The sequence below is a fragment of the Aspergillus costaricaensis genome (assembly GCF_003184835.1).
Source record: "Aspergillus costaricaensis CBS 115574 unplaced genomic scaffold BO79scaffold_1, whole genome shotgun sequence".
Lineage (NCBI taxonomy): Eukaryota > Fungi > Ascomycota > Eurotiomycetes > Eurotiales > Aspergillaceae > Aspergillus > Aspergillus costaricensis.
In genome coordinates, this window is record NW_020291801.1 from 78,336 (window position 1) to 97,432 (window position 19,097).

General features: G+C 50.7%; 7 protein-coding genes across 7 annotated transcripts; 5 read left to right on the forward strand and 2 right to left on the reverse strand.

The window, feature by feature from the left end:
• Positions 1-2,070: 2,070 nt before the first annotated feature.
• On the forward strand, positions 2,071-3,558 carry BO79DRAFT_260900 (putative integral membrane protein Pth11-like; the record flags this gene model as incomplete). Its single annotated transcript, XM_025686433.1, has 6 exons — positions 2,071-2,197; positions 2,266-2,285; positions 2,336-2,372; positions 2,425-2,492; positions 2,544-2,914; positions 2,983-3,558. 6 exons carry the CDS (start codon positions 2,071-2,073, stop codon positions 3,467-3,469), a joined length of 1,110 nt encoding a protein of 369 aa, XP_025544861.1. The 3' UTR covers positions 3,470-3,558.
• A 1,964-nt stretch (positions 3,559-5,522) lies between these two features.
• BO79DRAFT_134408 (hydroxymethylglutaryl-CoA reductase) lies at positions 5,523-6,683 on the forward strand (the record flags this gene model as incomplete). Its single annotated transcript, XM_025678017.1, has 1 exon — positions 5,523-6,683. One exon carries the CDS (start codon positions 5,523-5,525, stop codon positions 6,681-6,683), a length of 1,161 nt encoding a protein of 386 aa, XP_025544862.1.
• A 542-nt stretch (positions 6,684-7,225) lies between these two features.
• On the forward strand, positions 7,226-9,568 carry BO79DRAFT_205966 (putative amino acid transporter). Its single transcript, XM_025681882.1, has 2 exons — positions 7,226-9,250; positions 9,318-9,568. Exon 1 carries the CDS (start codon positions 7,389-7,391, stop codon positions 9,150-9,152), a length of 1,764 nt encoding a protein of 587 aa, XP_025544863.1. The 5' UTR covers positions 7,226-7,388; the 3' UTR covers positions 9,153-9,250; positions 9,318-9,568.
• A 516-nt stretch (positions 9,569-10,084) lies between these two features.
• Positions 10,085-11,924, reverse strand: BO79DRAFT_260906 (glycoside hydrolase family 28 protein). The gene is made up of 5 exons (XM_025686434.1): positions 11,562-11,924; positions 11,202-11,510; positions 11,000-11,145; positions 10,489-10,942; positions 10,085-10,412 (listed from the first exon to the last, which is right to left on the reverse strand). The coding sequence occupies exons 1-5, from the start codon at positions 11,859-11,861 to the stop codon at positions 10,131-10,133; spliced, it is 1,491 nt and encodes a 496-aa protein (XP_025544864.1). The 5' UTR covers positions 11,862-11,924; the 3' UTR covers positions 10,085-10,130.
• Positions 11,925-14,434: 2,510 nt separating this feature from the next.
• BO79DRAFT_134831 (RTA1 domain-containing protein) lies at positions 14,435-15,396 on the forward strand (the record flags this gene model as incomplete). Its single annotated transcript, XM_025678033.1, has 3 exons — positions 14,435-14,588; positions 14,650-14,898; positions 14,951-15,396. 3 exons carry the CDS (start codon positions 14,435-14,437, stop codon positions 15,394-15,396), a joined length of 849 nt encoding a protein of 282 aa, XP_025544865.1.
• Positions 15,397-15,961: 565 nt separating this feature from the next.
• Positions 15,962-17,174, forward strand: BO79DRAFT_260909 (RTA1 domain-containing protein; the record flags this gene model as incomplete). The annotated part of the gene is made up of 3 exons (XM_025686435.1): positions 15,962-16,115; positions 16,196-16,447; positions 16,542-17,174. The coding sequence occupies 3 exons, from the start codon at positions 15,962-15,964 to the stop codon at positions 17,102-17,104; spliced, it is 969 nt and encodes a 322-aa protein (XP_025544866.1). The 3' UTR covers positions 17,105-17,174.
• A 154-nt stretch (positions 17,175-17,328) lies between these two features.
• Positions 17,329-18,462, reverse strand: BO79DRAFT_135121 (sugar phosphate isomerase/epimerase family protein; the record flags this gene model as incomplete). The annotated part of the gene is made up of 1 exon (XM_025678047.1): positions 17,329-18,462. One exon carries the CDS (start codon positions 18,460-18,462, stop codon positions 17,329-17,331), a length of 1,134 nt encoding a protein of 377 aa, XP_025544867.1.
• Between the last annotated feature and the right edge of the window lie 635 nt (positions 18,463-19,097).

Consider the following 19,097-nt stretch of genomic DNA (forward strand, 5'->3'; position numbering starts at 1 on the left):
AACGGAGACTAACTCTGACGCCGGCCTGGAGCTGGGCCGCGATCGGCACTCCATCCATGGCTCCAGGAAAAATAAAATGATTACACCCTTTTGTCAGTAAGTTGCAGAGGAGGTGTCAAAACAGGTCCAGAACTGCAGAAGCAAGTATGGCAGGAAGGTTTCCAGGATTTCCAGGAGAAATGGTTGGCTTAGTGTCGGCTTGCCCATGGAGTCCTAGGCCGCACTAATGGCGCACTTCGTTATGTCTAAAGTCGGTCTTTTAGCCACAAGACACTATTGACTGCTTCTGCAACTGTCGGAATTTTTGAGAGACTGAGAATTAGGAATACCTTCAGCTGAGAATAGCAACATTGCGCCTGTTGATATATCACTTTTGATACCAATGTCGCTATGGGTGGCGGACTTGTACACGGCCTGTAGGGGCTGCTTTGACAGCTTGGATGGGAGGAGTAGCAAGGTCCTCCTATCTACTTACTAACCCACTTTCCATCCACCCATCTCACATGGAATTTCAACGTAGATTTTCACCGTTGAATCGACAGAAATTGGTGATTGCGACAGCTGGATCGGGAGCACGGCCGATAGCCCGAGGTCCGTACCCGAAGCCACTCACTAAAACCATTCCCCATCAATTTCATTCGCTCTTCGAACACCAGCATGAGTCAATGAACCAGCTGAGAAAAGAACTCCTTTCACCAAACCCACACCTGGTTAACTTGTACATAAGTTGGCTGCCTTGAAGAACCAAAAAAGTATTAAGGGGTGATTTTGGATCTATTGACCGAGCTACAGTGAATATTCAGTAGTACAGGCTTCCGCGTGCCAGGGCGACCAATAAAGAAATGCCCTACACTCCCCAGAAGGTCTCCCAAGCCACCAGGATTTGATCCTGCGCACATCGTCTTCGCAGACATTTGGAGGCACGACGCCCTTTACCCGGCGTAGACCACCTTTTTGAGCAGTGGACTCGCCGTCCAGGATTGTCTGGACGGGTCCATCCCCAGTGGAGTGGGTCAGCATTTGCGCTCAGGGCGACTATCAGTCAAGGCCCTAATCCGGTTGGAGCAAAGCCGGCAGCGATTCTCCTGCCTTTCAGACACCGGTCGTTTACGGTGCGAATAGTGCCGGAATCTACTTCCTTCCATTCCATCCAGTCCTCCCGTGTCTTGCAGACAGACATTATCCTGTCACATCGGTGCTGGTGGCGGCCTGACTTAACTGGCTGCCATCGTACATCTTGGAATGAGGTTGTCGCAACCACTGTTCATGTTAACACCGACTATTATTATGAGAACGTGGTGGCAATCTCGGCAACAAAAGTACAGATAATTAACCAAAAGTTTGATCCACTTCTTGCGAGCATCGGAATCTCCCCCGGAAATATGACCCATCTTCAGTGACGATCGTGCCCCAACTGCTATTCTTGTCGCCGATGACCACTCAGTAGACAGCGACTAACACCCTAGTGGCACCCCCGATTAGCCGTGGAGCGATAGGTTCAACGACACATTTTCTGTATCAGATTCGACAAGCGGAGTCGGCCAGTGCATCCGGACTCGATGCCCACTACTCCATGGCCCAAGATGTGGGCTACGAACCGTCACTGGAGTCCCCGATTCTTGGTCGCTACTCGCGCGAGACATTGCTTTTTCCTTCCGTTCTTCCAGAGTCGCTAGCCAACTCTTGGTACCGTCTGAAAATTTCCCTCACGGTTTTCCCTTTTTGGGAAACGCCATTGTCCACCAGACTCCAGTTTCTCCAACATGCGAGCTTGACCCGGACCGCTTGGGATCGTCCAAGAATGAGTCCCGGGGCCCTGCCAGGGGCATTCGATGCAGCGATGATCACGATGGCGCACATGCGCGAGATTGCCTCCCGTTAAATCGCAACTCAATCTTTAACCCCTCGGAAGTTCCCCTTCTAGAAATGACTGTCTTCTCTGTGTATGGTGTGTGTGTTGCATGGCGACTGCATCTGATGTGTTGCACTCGATAAATAGTTCTTGGACTTTCCCCATTTACTACCTCGCATTGTGCGCCCTATCCTCTTCTGTCCGTCTGGACTGTCATTATGGCAGCTACACAGGGTCCAGTTATTGCTGGTGTTGCGATCAGTTTCGCAATCCTCAGTTTCTTGACCATCTGTCTACGACTCTTTGCTCGAATCTATGTCTTGAAGCGAATGGGCTTGGATGATTGTAAGTCAATATTGTTCCGCCCTCCTTGGCTGCAGTCCGACTTGTGACTGACCTACTATTTCTCCTAGATTTGATTATCGGCGCCTGCGTAAGGGGATCGTTTCCGGTTCGATGCGATTGAGCTGACCTCTCACCCAGCTTCTATCATGGGCATTCACAGCGGTTACCATTGTCGGTAAGATTATTCCTCATATCCGCATGTGAGGACGGAGACTGACACTGTATAGCTGTCAAGCATGGTATGGGCCAGCACATGGTGGATGTGGATCAAAGTGGTCTCATCACATACTCTTTTGTACGTCACTTCAACTTCCACTTATGATATCGTTGCTGACGGCATGACCAGGCCGTCTGGTTGAGTTCGATGTTCTATCTGGCCGCCCTTGGCTTTGTCAAAACCTCCGTCTGCTGGTTCTACACCCGACTTGGTGACAAGCAACTCACGCGTATGTCTCTCGTCATGATGTGTGTTGTGGGTTGCCAAGCCACTTCATTCGTTCTGACAGCTGCGTTTCAATGCAATCCCATTGCCCGCGCCTGGAACACTAGCATTCCTGGCCGCTGCGTAACAATCAACGTCTTCTACCTCGCCAACGCAGCGCTGAACATTACGACCGATCTGCTCACCTACTCGCTGCCGATCCGGGTCATCTTGAAGCTACACATGCCAAAGAAACAGAAGTTGGCCCTCGGTGGTATCCTCTGTCTCGGTCTATTGTAAGTAGTACAATGTCTGCTACTTTTGAGGTGAAGCACGTGTTTCTTTGCTTACTCGCAATATCCAGCGCTTGCATCTCCTCCATAATCCGAATCACCTACATCCCCGCGATGCTCACCTCCAGCGACTCCACCTACGCCATCAGCGGCGCCATGTACTGGTCCGCCATCGAGATTAACGTCGGCATCTTGGCCTCCTCCATCCCGTCCTTCAAAGCCATTGCCTCTCGCTTCCTCCCTCGCTTGATCGGCGAGTACAGCTCGAACCGCGGCTACGGCGGATGGTCGAGCAGCAACATGAGAAAAGAGGAATCGGGCTTCTCCAAGGGTCGCGAGCATCCATTCGATATGAGTATCCTACAGACCCAAGATGGAGACGCTATGACAGGCACACAGATTGGGAGGAACAACAGCCAGGAACGGATTATCATACCGGATGGGAAGATCTATGCTCATACGGAAATCGAGACGAATGTCGAAGTCAGTACGGAGTACTATACTCGCCCGATGCAGTCGTTTGACATTCCTCGGTCTCTGGGGACGCATAGTTCTTGAGAGAATAACTATACCCTTACTTTCTTCTACCTTTTGTCATTTATTCCTCGTTATTCAACTTCATATACCCTTTTCTTCTTCCTTCATTCACTTGGTTTCCTATTTTATTTCCCACTTACATACCTTCCCCTTATTTCTCTTACAGGGGAGCTTTCTTGATCCCCAATCACCCCCCTATTTTTTTAACGGCCCTTCAGAAAGTCTAGATGAATACCAACTAGAATGACCTCGGCAACAATTCTCAACGAATTTACCGCCGAATCTTGCAATAAACCAAGCGGGTAGACTAACTAACTCAAATAAAACCCCGTGATCGTCAAAGCAAATAATAGTTTAGTAGCAACTACTGAGAAAGCTAAACCTAACCCCCCGGCCGCAGTGGTGGTCTATCTATCATATGCGCACCACAGCAGACAAAGAATCAAAACAAGGATGACTGATATTCTGTGGCACATGATCTACCTGGCTGGGATGATGATTTGTCACTCCACTTCCTATTTCTTGATAGAAATCAAGTGGATCCATAGTGGATAGCAAGGTCAACCTTCTATCGAGACAATGGAGTTACATGGTGTAGAGACACCCATAATGGCGCATTATAGAATAACGAGAGGGCCAGTATGCAAACATTAATTATTCGGCTTTACCCGGCTTACTAGTAAATAGCCATCAGAGCTGGGCTAGGCTATTCTTGGGCATACCGTGAGGTAATAGGGCCTGATCTTGATGGATAGGGGAATCCTTAAGGGGCTGCGGACTGCAATTGCCAGACTATCCCAGATCCAGTCTACTGCGTAATGCACATTTGTAGTAGATAGTTTTGTCGGGGCACCGCTCGGGCGAAATTATCACCATCAATCAAGTTTGTGCTTATTTTCTGACGGGTTTGACACGGCTACTGTGAATGCTTGGCACGGAGTACTCCGGTGATGTGCAGGATTAGTCGCTGCGAGAGGTACTGTGCTGCTCCTGCACATCAGCAATAAGGCTTTTGTTCTCCCCCTCCATTATCTCTATCGGTGGCGTTTTCGAAGTACAAAGACTTCGCCACCAGTTCGTTCAGAATACTGCTTTTTATTTTCTTTTTCTTTTTCGTGGCAATACGTACTTTTCCGAACGTGAGCGATCTCGGATGAAATTACTTAATCATGATTTATTGTCTGCCCCCTTCCTTTTTCTTTTTCTCTTAGGGCTCGGAAAAACTGAAAGTATGATGGTTGCTTTCTTTTTCCTTTCAAATCGATTCATTGTGACAATTTACTAAAAGTGCTACTTACTTTTGAGGTCAGCTCCACTTGGTGACAGATGGGTCCGTCGGGCAACTTACAGGACCCGCAATCTGGAGATGCAGTAAGTGGTTGCCTTCAATTTGGATGCTCTGTGCTTTGAGAGGTGCCTTTGTGAGCTGATGCAACTTACTACTAATTGCTGTACTAAGTATTCCTTTTGGTTGTCGGCTGGCTGGTGGGTTGTTGTGTTTGGATATTCGGACTTTTAGTACTCTCTCTGCCTGCCTGCCTAAGTTTTGGTCTCCGTGGTGTGAACGTACTCTGGATGCCTTGAATGCAATCAATTACGAATGTGCCTTGCTTGTTCTATACTATACCTCATTGATTTGGTTGTGTTACAATACAGAATACTCCATCCCTTCAATCAAGCTTATTTCCATGTTTATGATGGCGTTTGATATAGTTCTGGCCTTGGATCGAGAGATGGAGATGTAGTTTGTTTGGATGATTTAAGATGTTTTCCATGAGTGCAGACGGCATATCCCCGGATTACAGTGGTGATGTAAGTTCCTTTTGAGGAAGACCCGGAATCAAGACTGGGAGAAGACTAAACAACTGTGCCCCTGGAAGTATGGCACCCATGCCCTGTAAGCAGATGCTAAGCACCGGGTTAACCAAGATTTACGCAAAGGTTAACCTTGATGGAGGCAAATGGTTCTACCTATACATATAGTAGTGATTACCTTGTCGCGCGTGATGTCTGTCGGTCGACATCTGGATCTACACCGAATACACTTTGCTCGTGAAGATACAGTTCTCGAATCATGGGCCCTCCCTCAGAAAAAACCAAGGCTCAAATCAGCCAGATCCTCACCGGGGTCGAACACATCACTCGGCACAACCAAGACCCCTACAAGGTGAAGATAGAGAACTTCATCGGCTATACGCACGTTCCAATTGGATTAGCTGGGCCGCTACACATTCGGACGCCCACAGGGCCCGACAAGGAGATCTGGGCGCCCATGGCCACCACTGAGGCGGCGGTAGTCGCCAGCTGCTGTCGCGGATGCAAGGTTGCCAATGCCTCTGGTGGTATTGAAGTCCACATGGGGGAGGAGGGCATGACGCGCTGCCCGGTCTTTCGCTTCCAAAATCCCGGAGATGCGTTGCGATTTGCGCGCGCGCTGCCTACCCTCCAGGCATCGTTCAAGGAAGTGGCGGAGAGTACCAGCAAGCATGCTCGCTTACAGAGCCTAAAACCGCATACGATCGGCCGCTCTGTCCATCTGCTTCTGAGCTACACTTGCGGAGACGCGTCAGGCCAGAACATGGTGACTATAGCTACAGATCGGATCTGTGACTGGGTATCGAAGAACCTAGAAAAGGAATATAAGGTTGTGGACACACTTGTAGAAGGCATGCTATCCTCGGACAAGAAGCCATCTTGGAGGAATGTGGCCGTTGTCCGGGGTGTCGAGACCGTGGCCTGGACAGCTCTATCCGACTCAGCATGTGAGCGAGTCTTAGGCTGCTCATCCGCACAGTTGTATAATTTCATTCAGACGACCCAAGAAGCGGGGATTCGGAATGGTGAGCATGGCAGCAATATCGACTCCGCCAATATATTGGCAGCCATTTTCATTGCCACGGGTCAAGATCCGGCGTGCGTCGCGGATGCTTCGTGGGCACATCTGACGCCGGAATACGATCAGGCGTCCAAGACAATAACGTTGAGCCTGTATTTCCCCTCCATGCCTGTAGGGGTAATCGGCGGGGGCACGTCATACGCGACACAGCAGGAAGGCTTGCGGATCATGCAGTGCAATGAACCCGGCGGTAAGCGACGCCTGGCTGGGTACATTGCTGCGTTTGCTCTGGCGTTGGAGATCAGTACGGCTTCTGCTGTGGTGACGAAGACATTTGCTCGCAGTCACGAGCGGTTAGCACGTTGGGAGGCTAGTGAGAGGCCAAGGTCCAAAATGTGAGACACGTCAGTTAGTAAAAGGGGGGGGGGGGGGGGGGTGGAGGGAAATGGATGTATAACAATTCCAGTTTAGTATAGACTAGGCGGAGGAGACAGTAGACAGAAGTAGATAGAAAGTACTACCAAGATGAGTGAAGATTGTCCCGAGAGTGCCTGTATCTATACCACTTCGCTATTAGAAGACGGAAAGACGGAATTTGATGATCTTCAGTAGATGGAGCTGTATTATTCCACACAACTCTATGGACTGGTCCATATGGTGCAGTAGATTGAAGTTCACTTCTTTGACCTTCTTTGTTTTCATCCGGACAGTCATGTGATGCCCGTTGTGTGGTCCGGGTGCTGATTCAGCCAACAGCCAATCAAAAGTCAATAAAAGGGCACGGCCGAGCGATGAACGAAGAGTGACCGATCGACGGACCCAGTAAAAAGAAGGGAATCGACATCACTGACTGACTGCATCCGCTGGTCCTCCCCAAAGTACTTTACTTCTTAAAGCATCGGCTTCCTCTTTCGTGTCCTCCTTTCCTCGCCCCTCTCCTCCTGGTTTACACTCCAAACTTTCCTTTGTTCATTTGGCAATACCTGGACGGCCTGCACGGCCGGACAATGCTAACAACATTCTCCAGTCCCTGTTTCAACTGACCCCATACCCTCCAAACCAGAAACTCGCCTCCGCCCTCCCTCCCCGACGCCCCCATTCTCAATGGCAGATCTCTCCACTTCCTCCGGTCGGGATCCCGACTCCGACTCTAGAGAAGCAAACCACGTCCTGTCCCAGCATCTGCACCCTCAGTTCACTGCCTCCCTCCAGGATGAGCTGACTGCACCCCCCGCCGAGCCCCCAGCCGAGCAAAGTAGCGGTGATGCTCCGTCCGAACCCCAATCCTCCCTGAGGCTGCAAGGCGGCGACATCCATCGAGACTTGTACCGCCTCGACGCTAAATCAAAAATTGCTCGCCTAGACAAACGGGCGGCCACGTTCTCCTTCCTTCCGAGACGCACAGATGATGTGGTGGAGGAAGGCGTGGCAGCCATGGAGCCGGGGAGCTTCCGCCGTCACTTCGTTCAGAACAAGTACGGTCGGCTCGACCAACCGGGCGTAACCTCGTCCTTTCTCGATTTCCTAGATATTTATGGCAACTTTGCGGGCGAGGATCTGGCCGACACGGAGGAGGAATCAGCCATCGTCGAAGAGGAAGAAGAAGAGGATGAGACGAGGCCGGTGTCCGAACGAACTGCCCTCTTGCGGCGACGGCGGAGCTCACGAGCCAGCCGCCCAGGCGATGCTTCCAACGTCAAGACCTTTTTCACACTCTTGAAGGCATTCGTGGGAACGGGAATCATCTTCCTACCCAAGGCCTTCCGCAACGGCGGAATCCTGTTTTCCTCCATCACCCTTGTAACAGTGTCGTTGATCAGTACCTTGTGTTTCCATCTGTTGCTGGAATGTCGGAGACACTATGGTGGTGGCTATGGCGACATTGGTGAGCGGATCGGTGGCACCCGACTTCGGACGTTGATCCTCGCATCCATCGTAATCTCGCAACTGGGCTTCGTGTGTGCTTGTATCATCTTCACCGCGGAGAACATCCATGCCGTACTGGAAGCGGTGACAAAGGACCCGGGCACAGCTTTGTCAACCGGTAAATTAATCGCCGTACAACTGCTTGTGCTCATCCCACTGTCCTTGATCCGAAACATCTCCAAGCTGGGCCCCATCGCGTTGCTGGCGGATGTCTTCATCCTCGTAGGCTTGGCGTACATCTACTTCTATGACATTGCCAGTCTCGCGTCCCGTGGTCTGGCGTCGTCGGTTGAACTCTTCAATCGCCAATCGTTCACCCTGACCATCGGATCGTGTATCTTCACCTTTGAGGGAATCGGCCTGATCCTGCCGATCCAGTCTTCCATGAAGCGGCCAGAGCATTTCGACAAACTCCTCTATACTGTCATGATCATCATCACTGTATTGTTCACGGCGGTTGGGGCCCTCTCATATGCCACCTTCGGCGCAGAGACCAAAACGGAGATCATCAGCAACCTGCCCCGCACGGACCGCTTTGTCAACGTGCTCCAGTTCGTCTATTCGCTCGCCATCCTGGTCAGTACGCCAATCCAGCTGTTCCCCGCCGTCCGTATTATCGAGGGCAAGCTCTTCGGCCAGAACTCAGGCAAGCGCGACCCCATGATCAAGTGGAAGAAGAATGTGTTCCGGACCGGTGCCGTGATGATCTGCGGGCTGATTGGAGCTGTGGGGGCCGGGGATCTCGACAAATTTGTCTCGTTGATCGGGTCGTTTGCCTGTGTGCCTCTGGTGTATATCTACCCTGCGTACCTGCACTGGAAGGGCGTAGCCGAGTCTCCATGGGTCAAACGAGGCGATATTGCGATGATGGTCCTGGGAGTAGTGTTCATGGTGTACACGACAAGCGCCACCGTCTCCGTCTGGCTAGAAGGATCCGCCTAAAGCAACCCATCGACATGAGTATGCGTAGAGTTACGGCGTTTTGGTTTCGCATCTCGCATTTGTTGGAGAAAAACAAGGGGCCCGGTGCCCTGGCTCAGGTTTGTCAGTCAATCAGCACACGATCGCCATACTCCGGCCTTTTGACTGCTACTAACCACCACACAGCCAGACTCTTATCTTTCTTTTTGCTCTCAACCGGCCGCCATGGAGCTAACGGTCTGAATTCATACAGCGTTACTGAAGTTTAGCATTTCGCATGTGCAGCAGAGCCAAATCGTAAACCCCACCTTGGAGTTTTTGGGGAATGTTTCAAGTTATTCGCTGCTTTTGCTATTGATATGAGAAAGAGGACCTGATCCGTCTCTCCTGTCTTGACGAGGGTATGAGTGAAATGAAATGAAATCGATATGAATTGGAAGAAAAAACAATTATCTACCACATGACTATTACCCCACTTGTTCTATTCTTCCCGTAGTGCTAGCTATCTACCTGGATGCGGGCATCTGACACCTTTCGTACTCCGCAACTGTCGGTCAATCTTAGGCCGGGGCTCGGTGGTTCGGGTTCGCTTTCGGTCCTTGTGAAACGCACCACTTGCGACTGGAGTAACATGTGCATTGCGACCTTGGAGTGACTTTTTCGTATTTGATTGTCGTAGACATTGTCCATGGATATCACATCTACAAGGAACTAGCCAGCCAACCGACATACTGCTAGCAGCTACGGGAGATGGGAATTTCCCTTATACACACATACGACCTATTACACAGGTAGTAAAAATGATAGATAAACCCTCCATTTGAATGAAACCAACTAACCACTAACCGGTTCCCACTATCCCAATTCGCTGATCTACAGCATCTCAGGAAAGCAACTAGAAATCAAAATAGAGGCATAGATAGATAGACAGATACTGTACAGTTCAGTACTTCCTCCAACTCCTTTCACTTACTCTGCAATCACACCACAATCCATAATCTAAGGACATCCCGAAGAGGGGTAGTTGCAGCTATCATCGCTACCACCGGTGATGTCGACATCAGTGAAGACAAAGTTGGAGCAGCTGCCATCACCGCAGAGGATGTAGTAATCCTTGCCGTCGCTCATGGTACCCTTGACGTTGACGAAAGAGATGTTCTCGATCTTGACGCCGTTAGTCGGGTCACCGGTGGCACCACCGTTCTCGTAGTCCTGCTGGACGTCGATGCCGTAGTCAGTGATGCCGGACAGGGTGATGTTCTCGTAGCGGACGTTGTAGACCTGTATAATTATTTCTCGGTGGTTAGTGTTTACGTTTTGATGATGGGTGTGTTATGGATTGGGGCAGGTGGCTAACCTCGCCAGTGGTATCAGCGTTGGACTTGATGCGGCAGCCGTTCTCGCTGTTAATGACCTGGGAGTTGGAGAAGGTGACGCCGTTGACGGTGTTGTTGCTCTTGCCGCCGATGGAGCCGATGGAAAGACCGTGGCCACCGTAGCAGTAGAGGTTGTCGACGACGATGGAGCTACCGCTGGTGACGGCGACACAGTCGTCCTGGTTGTGCACCCAGGTGTTGGACAAGGTCAGGAAGTCGCTCTGCTTGATGTCGAAGCCGTCGGTGTTGTGGGCGGCCGGGTCGCCGTCACTCTTGCTGTTGGCGGCATCACCGGCGGTGTTGTTGAGGATCAGGCCGGTGATGGTGAGGTACTCGGTGTCTTCAATCTCGAAGCAGTGGACGGGGTAGTTCAGGATGTTGAGGTTCTCGATCTTGGAGTTGTACATGTCCTTGACGACGATGAAGTGGTCCGGCCTGGTAGGGAAGGTTAGTGAGGCCATTCATGACAAGGGGATGCTGGTAGGAGCTCACTTGTCCTGTCCGCCGTTGGATCCCTCGCCGTCCCAGTAGGCTTCACCGTTACCGTTGATGACGTGTCCCTCCTCACCGGTGATGGTCACATCGGTACCGGAGATGACAATGGGGTCGAAGTCGCTGTCGTAGGTGTCGCCGAAGGTCTATTGGTCTTTCTGTTAGTATAATGGTTGGTTCTGATATAGGGGAGGTGGCTTACGGTTTCACCAGCGAAGATGACGGCGGCGCCAGTCTGCAGACCCGAGAGATCAATGGTGCTCGATGCAGGGGCGTTGATGTTGGACAGGAGGATGTTGGAGCAGGATGCCACGGCGGAGGAGATTGAGGCGTATTCAGTCACCGTGCAAGTGGTGCCGCCATTGCCTGCCACAGAGCTCTGCACCGGGACGACAGCCTGGGTGGTAACAGCCGCCGCAGCCGAGGTGGACACGGGCACACGAATGGGAGTGGTGTGGAAAGTAGTAGGGATCGCTGAGGTGCGGGTGGCTGCAACAGCAGGTGCCTTGCCCTACATTGGTTCAGTAAAAGAATCGTAATGAGGCATCTGGTTGGTACCCACCACTTTGCTGCTGCTGGAGACTGCTGGGGCAGCCGGGGTGGAAGCGGGAGCAGATCCATCAGAGGTGCCCAGGCAGCTGCAGGCACTGGAGAGATGCTTGGTCTTGTAGTCGCAGTTGGAGAGGAAGACATCCGGCACACCAGTAGTGGCAGTCACGGTGCTCGCCGTGAAGGTGGCACAGAAGGTAGCGGCCGCCGCAGAGGAGACGGAGAAGGCAGAGGCACAGGAGTGAGTCTCAGGGTTGTCGCACCCCAGGGCGAGAGGAAGGAAAGAGGCAAGGAGCGCGCTGCGCTTCATCATGATGAAAAGAATGAAAGACTAAAGAGTGTCAAGATAATAGAAAAAACAAAGTGAAAGGAAGGACAATGAGGGCGTTAAATTCCAGATTTCAATCATGGACAACGTTGAACACCCAACGTTCTTATATGATAGATTGATAGCATCGGATCAATAGAGCCGAGAACCACAGTACCGTTGGTCTAGCTGGAAGTCAAGAATCAATAAGCTAAGCTCAGCCACCTCCTCCGGAGCTTAGCATGGATGCATCGTGAACCGACCCATCTTCAACTCGGGTGGAGACACTTTTAATAAGAACGTTCGGTCGGCCCCGCATAGCGTCCAGCCAGGGGGTCTGACTCGCTGGTATGATTGGCACCGTCGGCAGTTAGCATTCTAGAGCCGAGCTCGAGACGGGGAGTTGCTCTGCTAGTGGTTTGATGAAGGGTTTCCTGTTGCCCCTAGTGCGTGTTTCACGATTGCAGCCATCACTTATCTGCGACCCCGACACGTCACGGCGCGAGTCATGACCAGCCAAATACCGTGAGGACCGATCGAATAAGTCATCCACCACTTCGAAGCAAACTTGATGCATACATAATTCGTGAGCTCGGCTAATTCGGGCCTCGGGGTCTGTTGACACTGACTGCAGCTTTAATCTCAACTTCCAACGCTAATTCGATAGGATACGCGACTCCCCTGAATGAAAGACCCTATTCCTGGCTAGTCTGTCATAAGCCCTTTATACGAGACCCTTGGATGGCCAGATTTCTCACAGCATCTTGAGACTGAGAGGATTCGGGGTGGGTCTTCGGCGTTAAAGTGATGATAGATTAAGCACCCAGACCCAGTTAGGGAAGGGTCACCGAGTAACCCAGGAACCGTCCCATTGCTGTGGTGCCGTTGATTCCGGATGATTTTGAACCATGTATATTATCCATATCATCAGGGATTCTAGGATCCGTGCGCGGATCTCTCTTTATCCGACCATTCGCAGAGGTCACAGGCAGACATCCTGCTGGATCCCACTGGCCCATTCAATTTCTCTACAACCCCATGCGGATGTCTTAGTAACAGATAAACAGTCAGTGTCCTTCAAAGCGCTCACATGCAGTCACAATTTGCAACACATCCGGGGCCTCGGGTTTACAGTATCCAACAGGAATATACCCTAGTCACCGACGCGCAGGAGGGTCCTGTTAGTGGACCAGGAGACAGAACAAGGTTAACCGCGGAATGTCGCAGCCGCTGTGTGTCAGAGAGATGGGATCGACTGAAAATCCTCCGTAGAAGCCGTGATAAATGGGGCAATAGAATCAAAAAGAATGGGACGGGTCATTGTTTCCATCCATGTCAACGTGTCATACGACTGCCGTTATCCAATCTCCTCCCAATTTTCGTTTCTCGTTTCTCATTTCATGCTTCCATAGCTTCCTGAAACAGCTGCATGCGATCTTCTGCAGAATTTTACCCAAGACTGCTGCTGCTGCTGCTGCTGCTGCTGCTGCTGCTGCCAAATAAAGGCATTGAGAATGACGATCGAAACATCCAGTATACAGAGTTTCGAGAAACAGATGCATCTAGGAGTTGTGACTTTGAACACCTCTAAGGAGTTGAAGAGGCGAAGCACCACAACACCCACACCCACACCAGCATCAACGGCTATCATAAATTTTGACGACTGACTCGCACTGGGGCATTCTTGATGGCAGAGCTACCTGTGACTACAACAACTACTACCTCCCAGTAATGTGGAACCCACACTATTCGACAAGACTGCTTTGATATCATTGAGAGCCTTGAGAAGAGACTGCAGTTTGGCTATGCATGTTGTTCAATGTAAAAGCGCATTTCAACATACAAGGCATGCCCCGGAACACCTCCTTTGCTTTGCTAGATGTTTTACCCCTTCTATGGACACTGAAAACCGCCTGTTGACCACCTAAGCGACCTGGAGAATCTGCACTCCAACTGTACAGACAATCGAAAAAATACAAGAAACCCATTTGATCAAATGCTTCGCTGCACCTGAGGTTATGTCACAGTATGCAGCTGCCCAACCAGCCCTGTAGATACCGTTGGGCTACTTAAATTTTGAGGTATGTTGGTTGAAGAGGACTCCGGAGTTCGAAAATCTGGTGGATCAGGAATCCAGACGCTGGCTATTCTCAGAGCGATCTACAAGTCCAGGCGTTCCTTAACGTACGCTTCGGTGCTGATATGGTCAAATGCACCTCCCACTGCTGTGAAATGACAGGGAAGCCATGCCTGGCATCTCAATGAGTGGGCCTATCATGGCACTGGTCCGTGCATTCGGATTCTTTGCCTGATCTGCTCGTATAGGACCAAGACTATAATAAGCAGCAGACTGAAGAAAGCGGTTAACTCCACACACTAAACCAAACATGGTTCAGCGTACGAAATACGAGAGGCATAGTCCCAACTATGTCAAGTAAAAGCCATCGAAGAATTCTCTCTAGGCATAGAAAGTTTCAGGAGTCGCAGTCACTTAAGAATCGAAATGACCCAGTCTAATCCCAATTCTAGACTTCCTTCACGACCTCTCAATTACAATCGGGCATCACCTGCTTGTCATCATGGCCACCGGTTGGACGGCATACGCCTACTATCCCTCCGTGGGAGGCGCCGCGGTCATGATCATGCTCTTCCTGATCGGCGTCATTATTTTCACATACCAGCTTATTCGAACGCGAGCATGGCTGACCATTGCAGCCTTGATAGGTGGAATGTGTATGTGCAATGCCAAAACCTGCACCAGACCTCTTCAGCTAACATTGGGATTGAATTGCAGTTGAAACAGTCGGTTATATCGGTCGCGCCATGTCCGGAAACCAATCTCCCAACTGGACGCTGGGCCCCTACATCATTCAGAGCACCCTTCTTCTCATCGCCCCGGCATTGTTTGCTGCCACCATCTACATGATCCTCGGCCGGATTATCGCCCTCGTGCATGGAGAGCACCACTCGATCATCCGACTCAAATGGCTGACGAAGATCTTCGTGGTGGGGGATTGTTTGTCCTTCCTGATGCAGTCGTCCGGTCCGTCAACTCCCTACAATCATCCGCCAATGGACTATACTGATCTTTACAGGCGCCGGAATCATGGTCCAATCCAAATCCGCGACCGATAATACAGGCGAGAATGTCATCATCGGCGGACTTCTCGTTCAGATCATCTTCTTCTGCTTCTTCCTCGTGGTCGCCATCATCTTCCAACGTCGCATCTACCGACACCCTACCGTACGCTCCGAATCGCCTATGATCCCATGGCGCAAGCACTTCTTCTCGCTGTACGCGTCCAGCTCCTTGATTCTTATTCGCTCCATTGTGCGGTTCATCGAATACATCCAGGGACAGGAGGGATACGTGATCACCCACGAAGCTTTCATTTATGTCTTCGATGCGGTTCCCATGTTCCTGGTACTGTGTATTCTGATCCGGTTCCACCCGAGTGAGATTAACGGGCTGCTGGGAAAGTCGAGGGTAGCAGCAGTGGGCTACGGGCTCCGGTTTGTTGATGTGTCTCCTGCAATGTAACTTATGTATGAAGATAAGTATGGTGCAAGACTGGGATACGTTCCATGTGTATTATAGACAGCTAGACGGATAGTATATGAAATCACAACCATCTTCCTATGCCCTCCTCTGCGCGAATAATCAATACAAGCATAAACTAACTGGGATAAAATTCATTTTTCGATTCTAAGAAGAAAAGTATCTATATATACTGAATATATATTACCGACAACCTTTAATTTACACCTACTTATCTACATTCAAACCCTACTAAAAAAGTATCTGACAAGCAACCAGCTACTATCTATCTAGCGCAAGAAGTAGTTCAGAAGCGTAGCAAATCATACAACACAACCTAAATCAGGGATAAGCATAAGCACCACCCCAAGCCGGCAACGGATACGAAAACGAACACCACCGACAACAACAAAAACCACCATCAACATCCAACCACCACTACAGCCTAGATAAACTACTCGTAAACAACACACATCACTCAGCATAAATAATAAAGAATATCCCAGAAGAACACCATGCATCATTCTCCGTCTTTTTCAAATTTTCCACCCAACAATGGAAGCGTAAAATGGCCTCAGAATACCGCCTCTACGAATACACACCCTCCACCGCCGCCGCCATTACAGCAACCGCCTGCTTTGGTCTCATTACGATATGCCATCTGATCCACTACTTCGCGCAGCGAACATTGTTCTTCACTCCGTTTATAATAGGGGGTATATGTATGCTACCTTTCCTCACTTCTCTTCCAATGGACCACAAGCAGTAACAGCCCACTCACTAAATACTCATGAACATATAGTCGAAACAACCGGCTACACAGCCCGCATAATCAACAGCCAACAACCGCCTCTCCAATGGACCACAGCACCATACATAATGCAAGAGCTGCTGCTGCTCCTCGCTCCATCTCTCTTCGCAGCATCTATCTACATGGTTCTATCCCGGATTATCCGCGTATCAAAGGGTGAGGAGCGCTCACCCGTGCCAGCTCGTTGGATAACGAGGATTTTTGTTATCGGGGATGTGGTTGCCATCTTGGGGCAGGCGACGGGTGAGCTTCCCAACCATCCTTCGAATTCTGAAGTGTGGCGCAAGCTTTTCATTTATTACTATGAATATTAACCATGAACTGAGTTTATATGTAGGCGGAGGAATCCTCTCCCAAACATCATTCTCAACGACCTCCTCGAAATCAAACACATCCCGCCAGAAACTCGGTAACTGGATAATCATCGGCGGATTAATAGCACAGATTATCTTCTTCGGGCTATTTATCGTCGTCTCGGGGGCTTTTGATGCGCGGATGACACACTATCCTCCGCAGCGGACGCGCAGTAGGCACCGTCATCATCAACCTCGTCGTCGTCGCTCTCCCCCATGGCGACAGCTGCTGAGAGTGCTGTATGTTGTGGACATGCTGATAATAGCGCGCTGCGTGTTCAGGGTTGTGGAGTTTGCACAGGGAAGGACGGGGATGTTACAGAGGAAGGAGGTGTGGATGTATGTGTTTGATGGGTTGTTGATGTTTTTGGTTATGGTTGTGTTGTTGCTTTGGCATCCTAGTAGGCTTGGGTATTATCATGGGACGAGGGAGGGGAGGGGGGAGGATGTGGAAGAGGGGAAGAAGAGGAGAAGGAGAAGGCAGAGGAGAAGGGGGTCGAGTCATCGGAGGACTAGGGAGTGGTTTGAAGGTGGGGGTGTCATTTGAAAGCTGATCCTTTGTGGTTGTCGCTGTGGGCATTGGTCATCGTGAATATATAAACTGTAGGTGCAGGTCGGTATAGAGAATTAGTGCTTTAATAACATCAGTCGACTTAGAAATGCTTGGTCTATGTGAAGAAAACGGATGTGTGATCAAATTTCAGGCGCTAAATATTTTAAAGTCTGATATATACTAATTGTGTTTGTATCAGTGACAGTCAAGCTGCACTACTATAAACGACCCTGCCTCATGGACCGAATTCCCTGCTGCCACATTTCCCAATACGCTGGGACTCGCGGAACTGCCTCGGCCAGCTTGAGAAGCCCTGTAATCCCCCGCTCCGCATGTTCAGGGGCAACTTGTTCGCCTGGAACATTCAGCGAATTGTTGAACACCTCCAGGGATATTGGTCCCTTGTATCCAGTCGCCACCACCGCAGCTGCAACCAGATGAACTGGCATATATGCCCCGCGCTCTGATTCAAAAGGGAACAACCGATGCCCGCGTGACCACGGTAGCAGGGCAGGTATCTTGGGATCTATCGGCGGGAGGAATTTCTTAGGATCCATTCGCTCCGCGTCACCCACCTGGAAGAAGAAGATGCGGTCTCCAGGCACGGAAGCTACCAGGGACGACAAGGATGCACACAGCACATCGGTGGACTCCTCCACAGTCGGGTAGATGCGGCCATGACCTGCGGGATTGTACGGATCCGCATATTCCACACCCAGCACGTTGTATGCATCAATTATAAGACCCACGTTGGGGCGATTAGCCATTCTCACGACTTCCCAAGTGGATGCCCAGGTATTTCGCACTGCCCAAGAAAGTCCTTCGTAGCCGATACGCAGCATAGGACCGCCATCTGCATCGGAGTATGCCTTGGCCATATCGCCTAATTCTGCGAGATCGCGCGCGACTGTTTTCAGGTCGGAGGTGACGCCAGTATCGGTGCGGATATTCGCACACATGAACACAAGATCCGTGTCAAAGGCACGCATGAACGGGAAGCGCTTCGCAACAAGGTCCAACGTGGCTCGTCGCTCCGCCGGATCTTTGATACCTTCAATGCAGCGTAGAGGTTGGGTGCATGCGATACGCATACCTAGTGACTTGACTAGGTCGCCGAGCTTACGGGCAATCCGCAAGTTGTCAGGGGTCGCTTCCCAGAGCTGATCACCGGGAAGTCCATGTTCCTCGAGGTAGGCTGCCCAGCACTCGTCGAAGAGGTCGATCCAACGGTAACCCGCTTTCGCTGCGGCTTCGAGGCGGGGTTGGAGTTTATGGTGAATGGCATTGCCGAGAGAGAGAGTGGCAATGCCAAATTCGTTTGGGATGGAGGTAGGTGGCCAGGAGATAGGCATGATGGCTGTATAGAGCAATGAAGAGGTGTGCTTGCGAGAGAGACAGAGGAGTGGGATACTCGGGTAGTGAAGAGAAAAGCATCGAGTCATCCTTGGACCGGATAATCGTTCTGCTCTGAATTGCGGGGAGAAGGCTTTCCCGTCTGGGGTGGCTAACCCCTATCCCCACAAAGATCATCCAGGGAGTCTGGGGATATATGCTGGGGTATGATACTTAGCTTCTCCAAACTCCTGGGCCATATCTAGAACTTGTGGAAGGTACCTCTGACGTCAGCGATACACCAATCCATGGGTAGTTTGAAATATGCCTCCATCACCGCGGCGAGGGGCTGGTGTGCTTTCAAGTTGTTCAGGTTGCACACTTGCGATGCTTGAGATAGAATAAACATCAAAATTTACCCTCCTATAGAAGGCATGGGTTAGCAACATGGGATGGCTTTCTCTGGCTGGTTATGGATGAAGTCGTCTTGTGGTGTTGACAGGGGCTGTCGGCATCTTCCGCTGTCTACGAGGTGGGAGTAAACTTTATCCCCCAGTGAACCGCACTTGCCTGTCCATGCCTAGTCATAAACCCTAGTCATTCTATTATGTTAACCACTCTGTTCATTTACCTTTGAATACCGTACGCCAACGAT

What these genes read in the sequence shown, in the direction of transcription:
- BO79DRAFT_205966 (XM_025681882.1), top strand. Translation starts at nt 7,389, where the DNA reads ATGGCAGATCTCTCCACTTCCTCCGGTCGGGATCCCGACTCCGACTCT.
- BO79DRAFT_260906 (XM_025686434.1), bottom strand. Translation starts at nt 11,861, where the DNA reads ATGATGAAGCGCAGCGCGCTCCTTGCCTCTTTCCTTCCTCTCGCCCTG. An exon ending in TCATCTTCGCTGGTGAAACC is followed by an intron (nt 11,146 to 11,201) that starts GTAAGCCACCTC and finishes AAAGACCAATAG; the next exon opens with ACCTTCGGCGACACCTACGA. An exon ending in ACGCTGATACCACTGGCGAG is followed by an intron (nt 10,413 to 10,488) that starts GTTAGCCACCTG and finishes ATAATTATACAG; the next exon opens with GTCTACAACGTCCGCTACGA.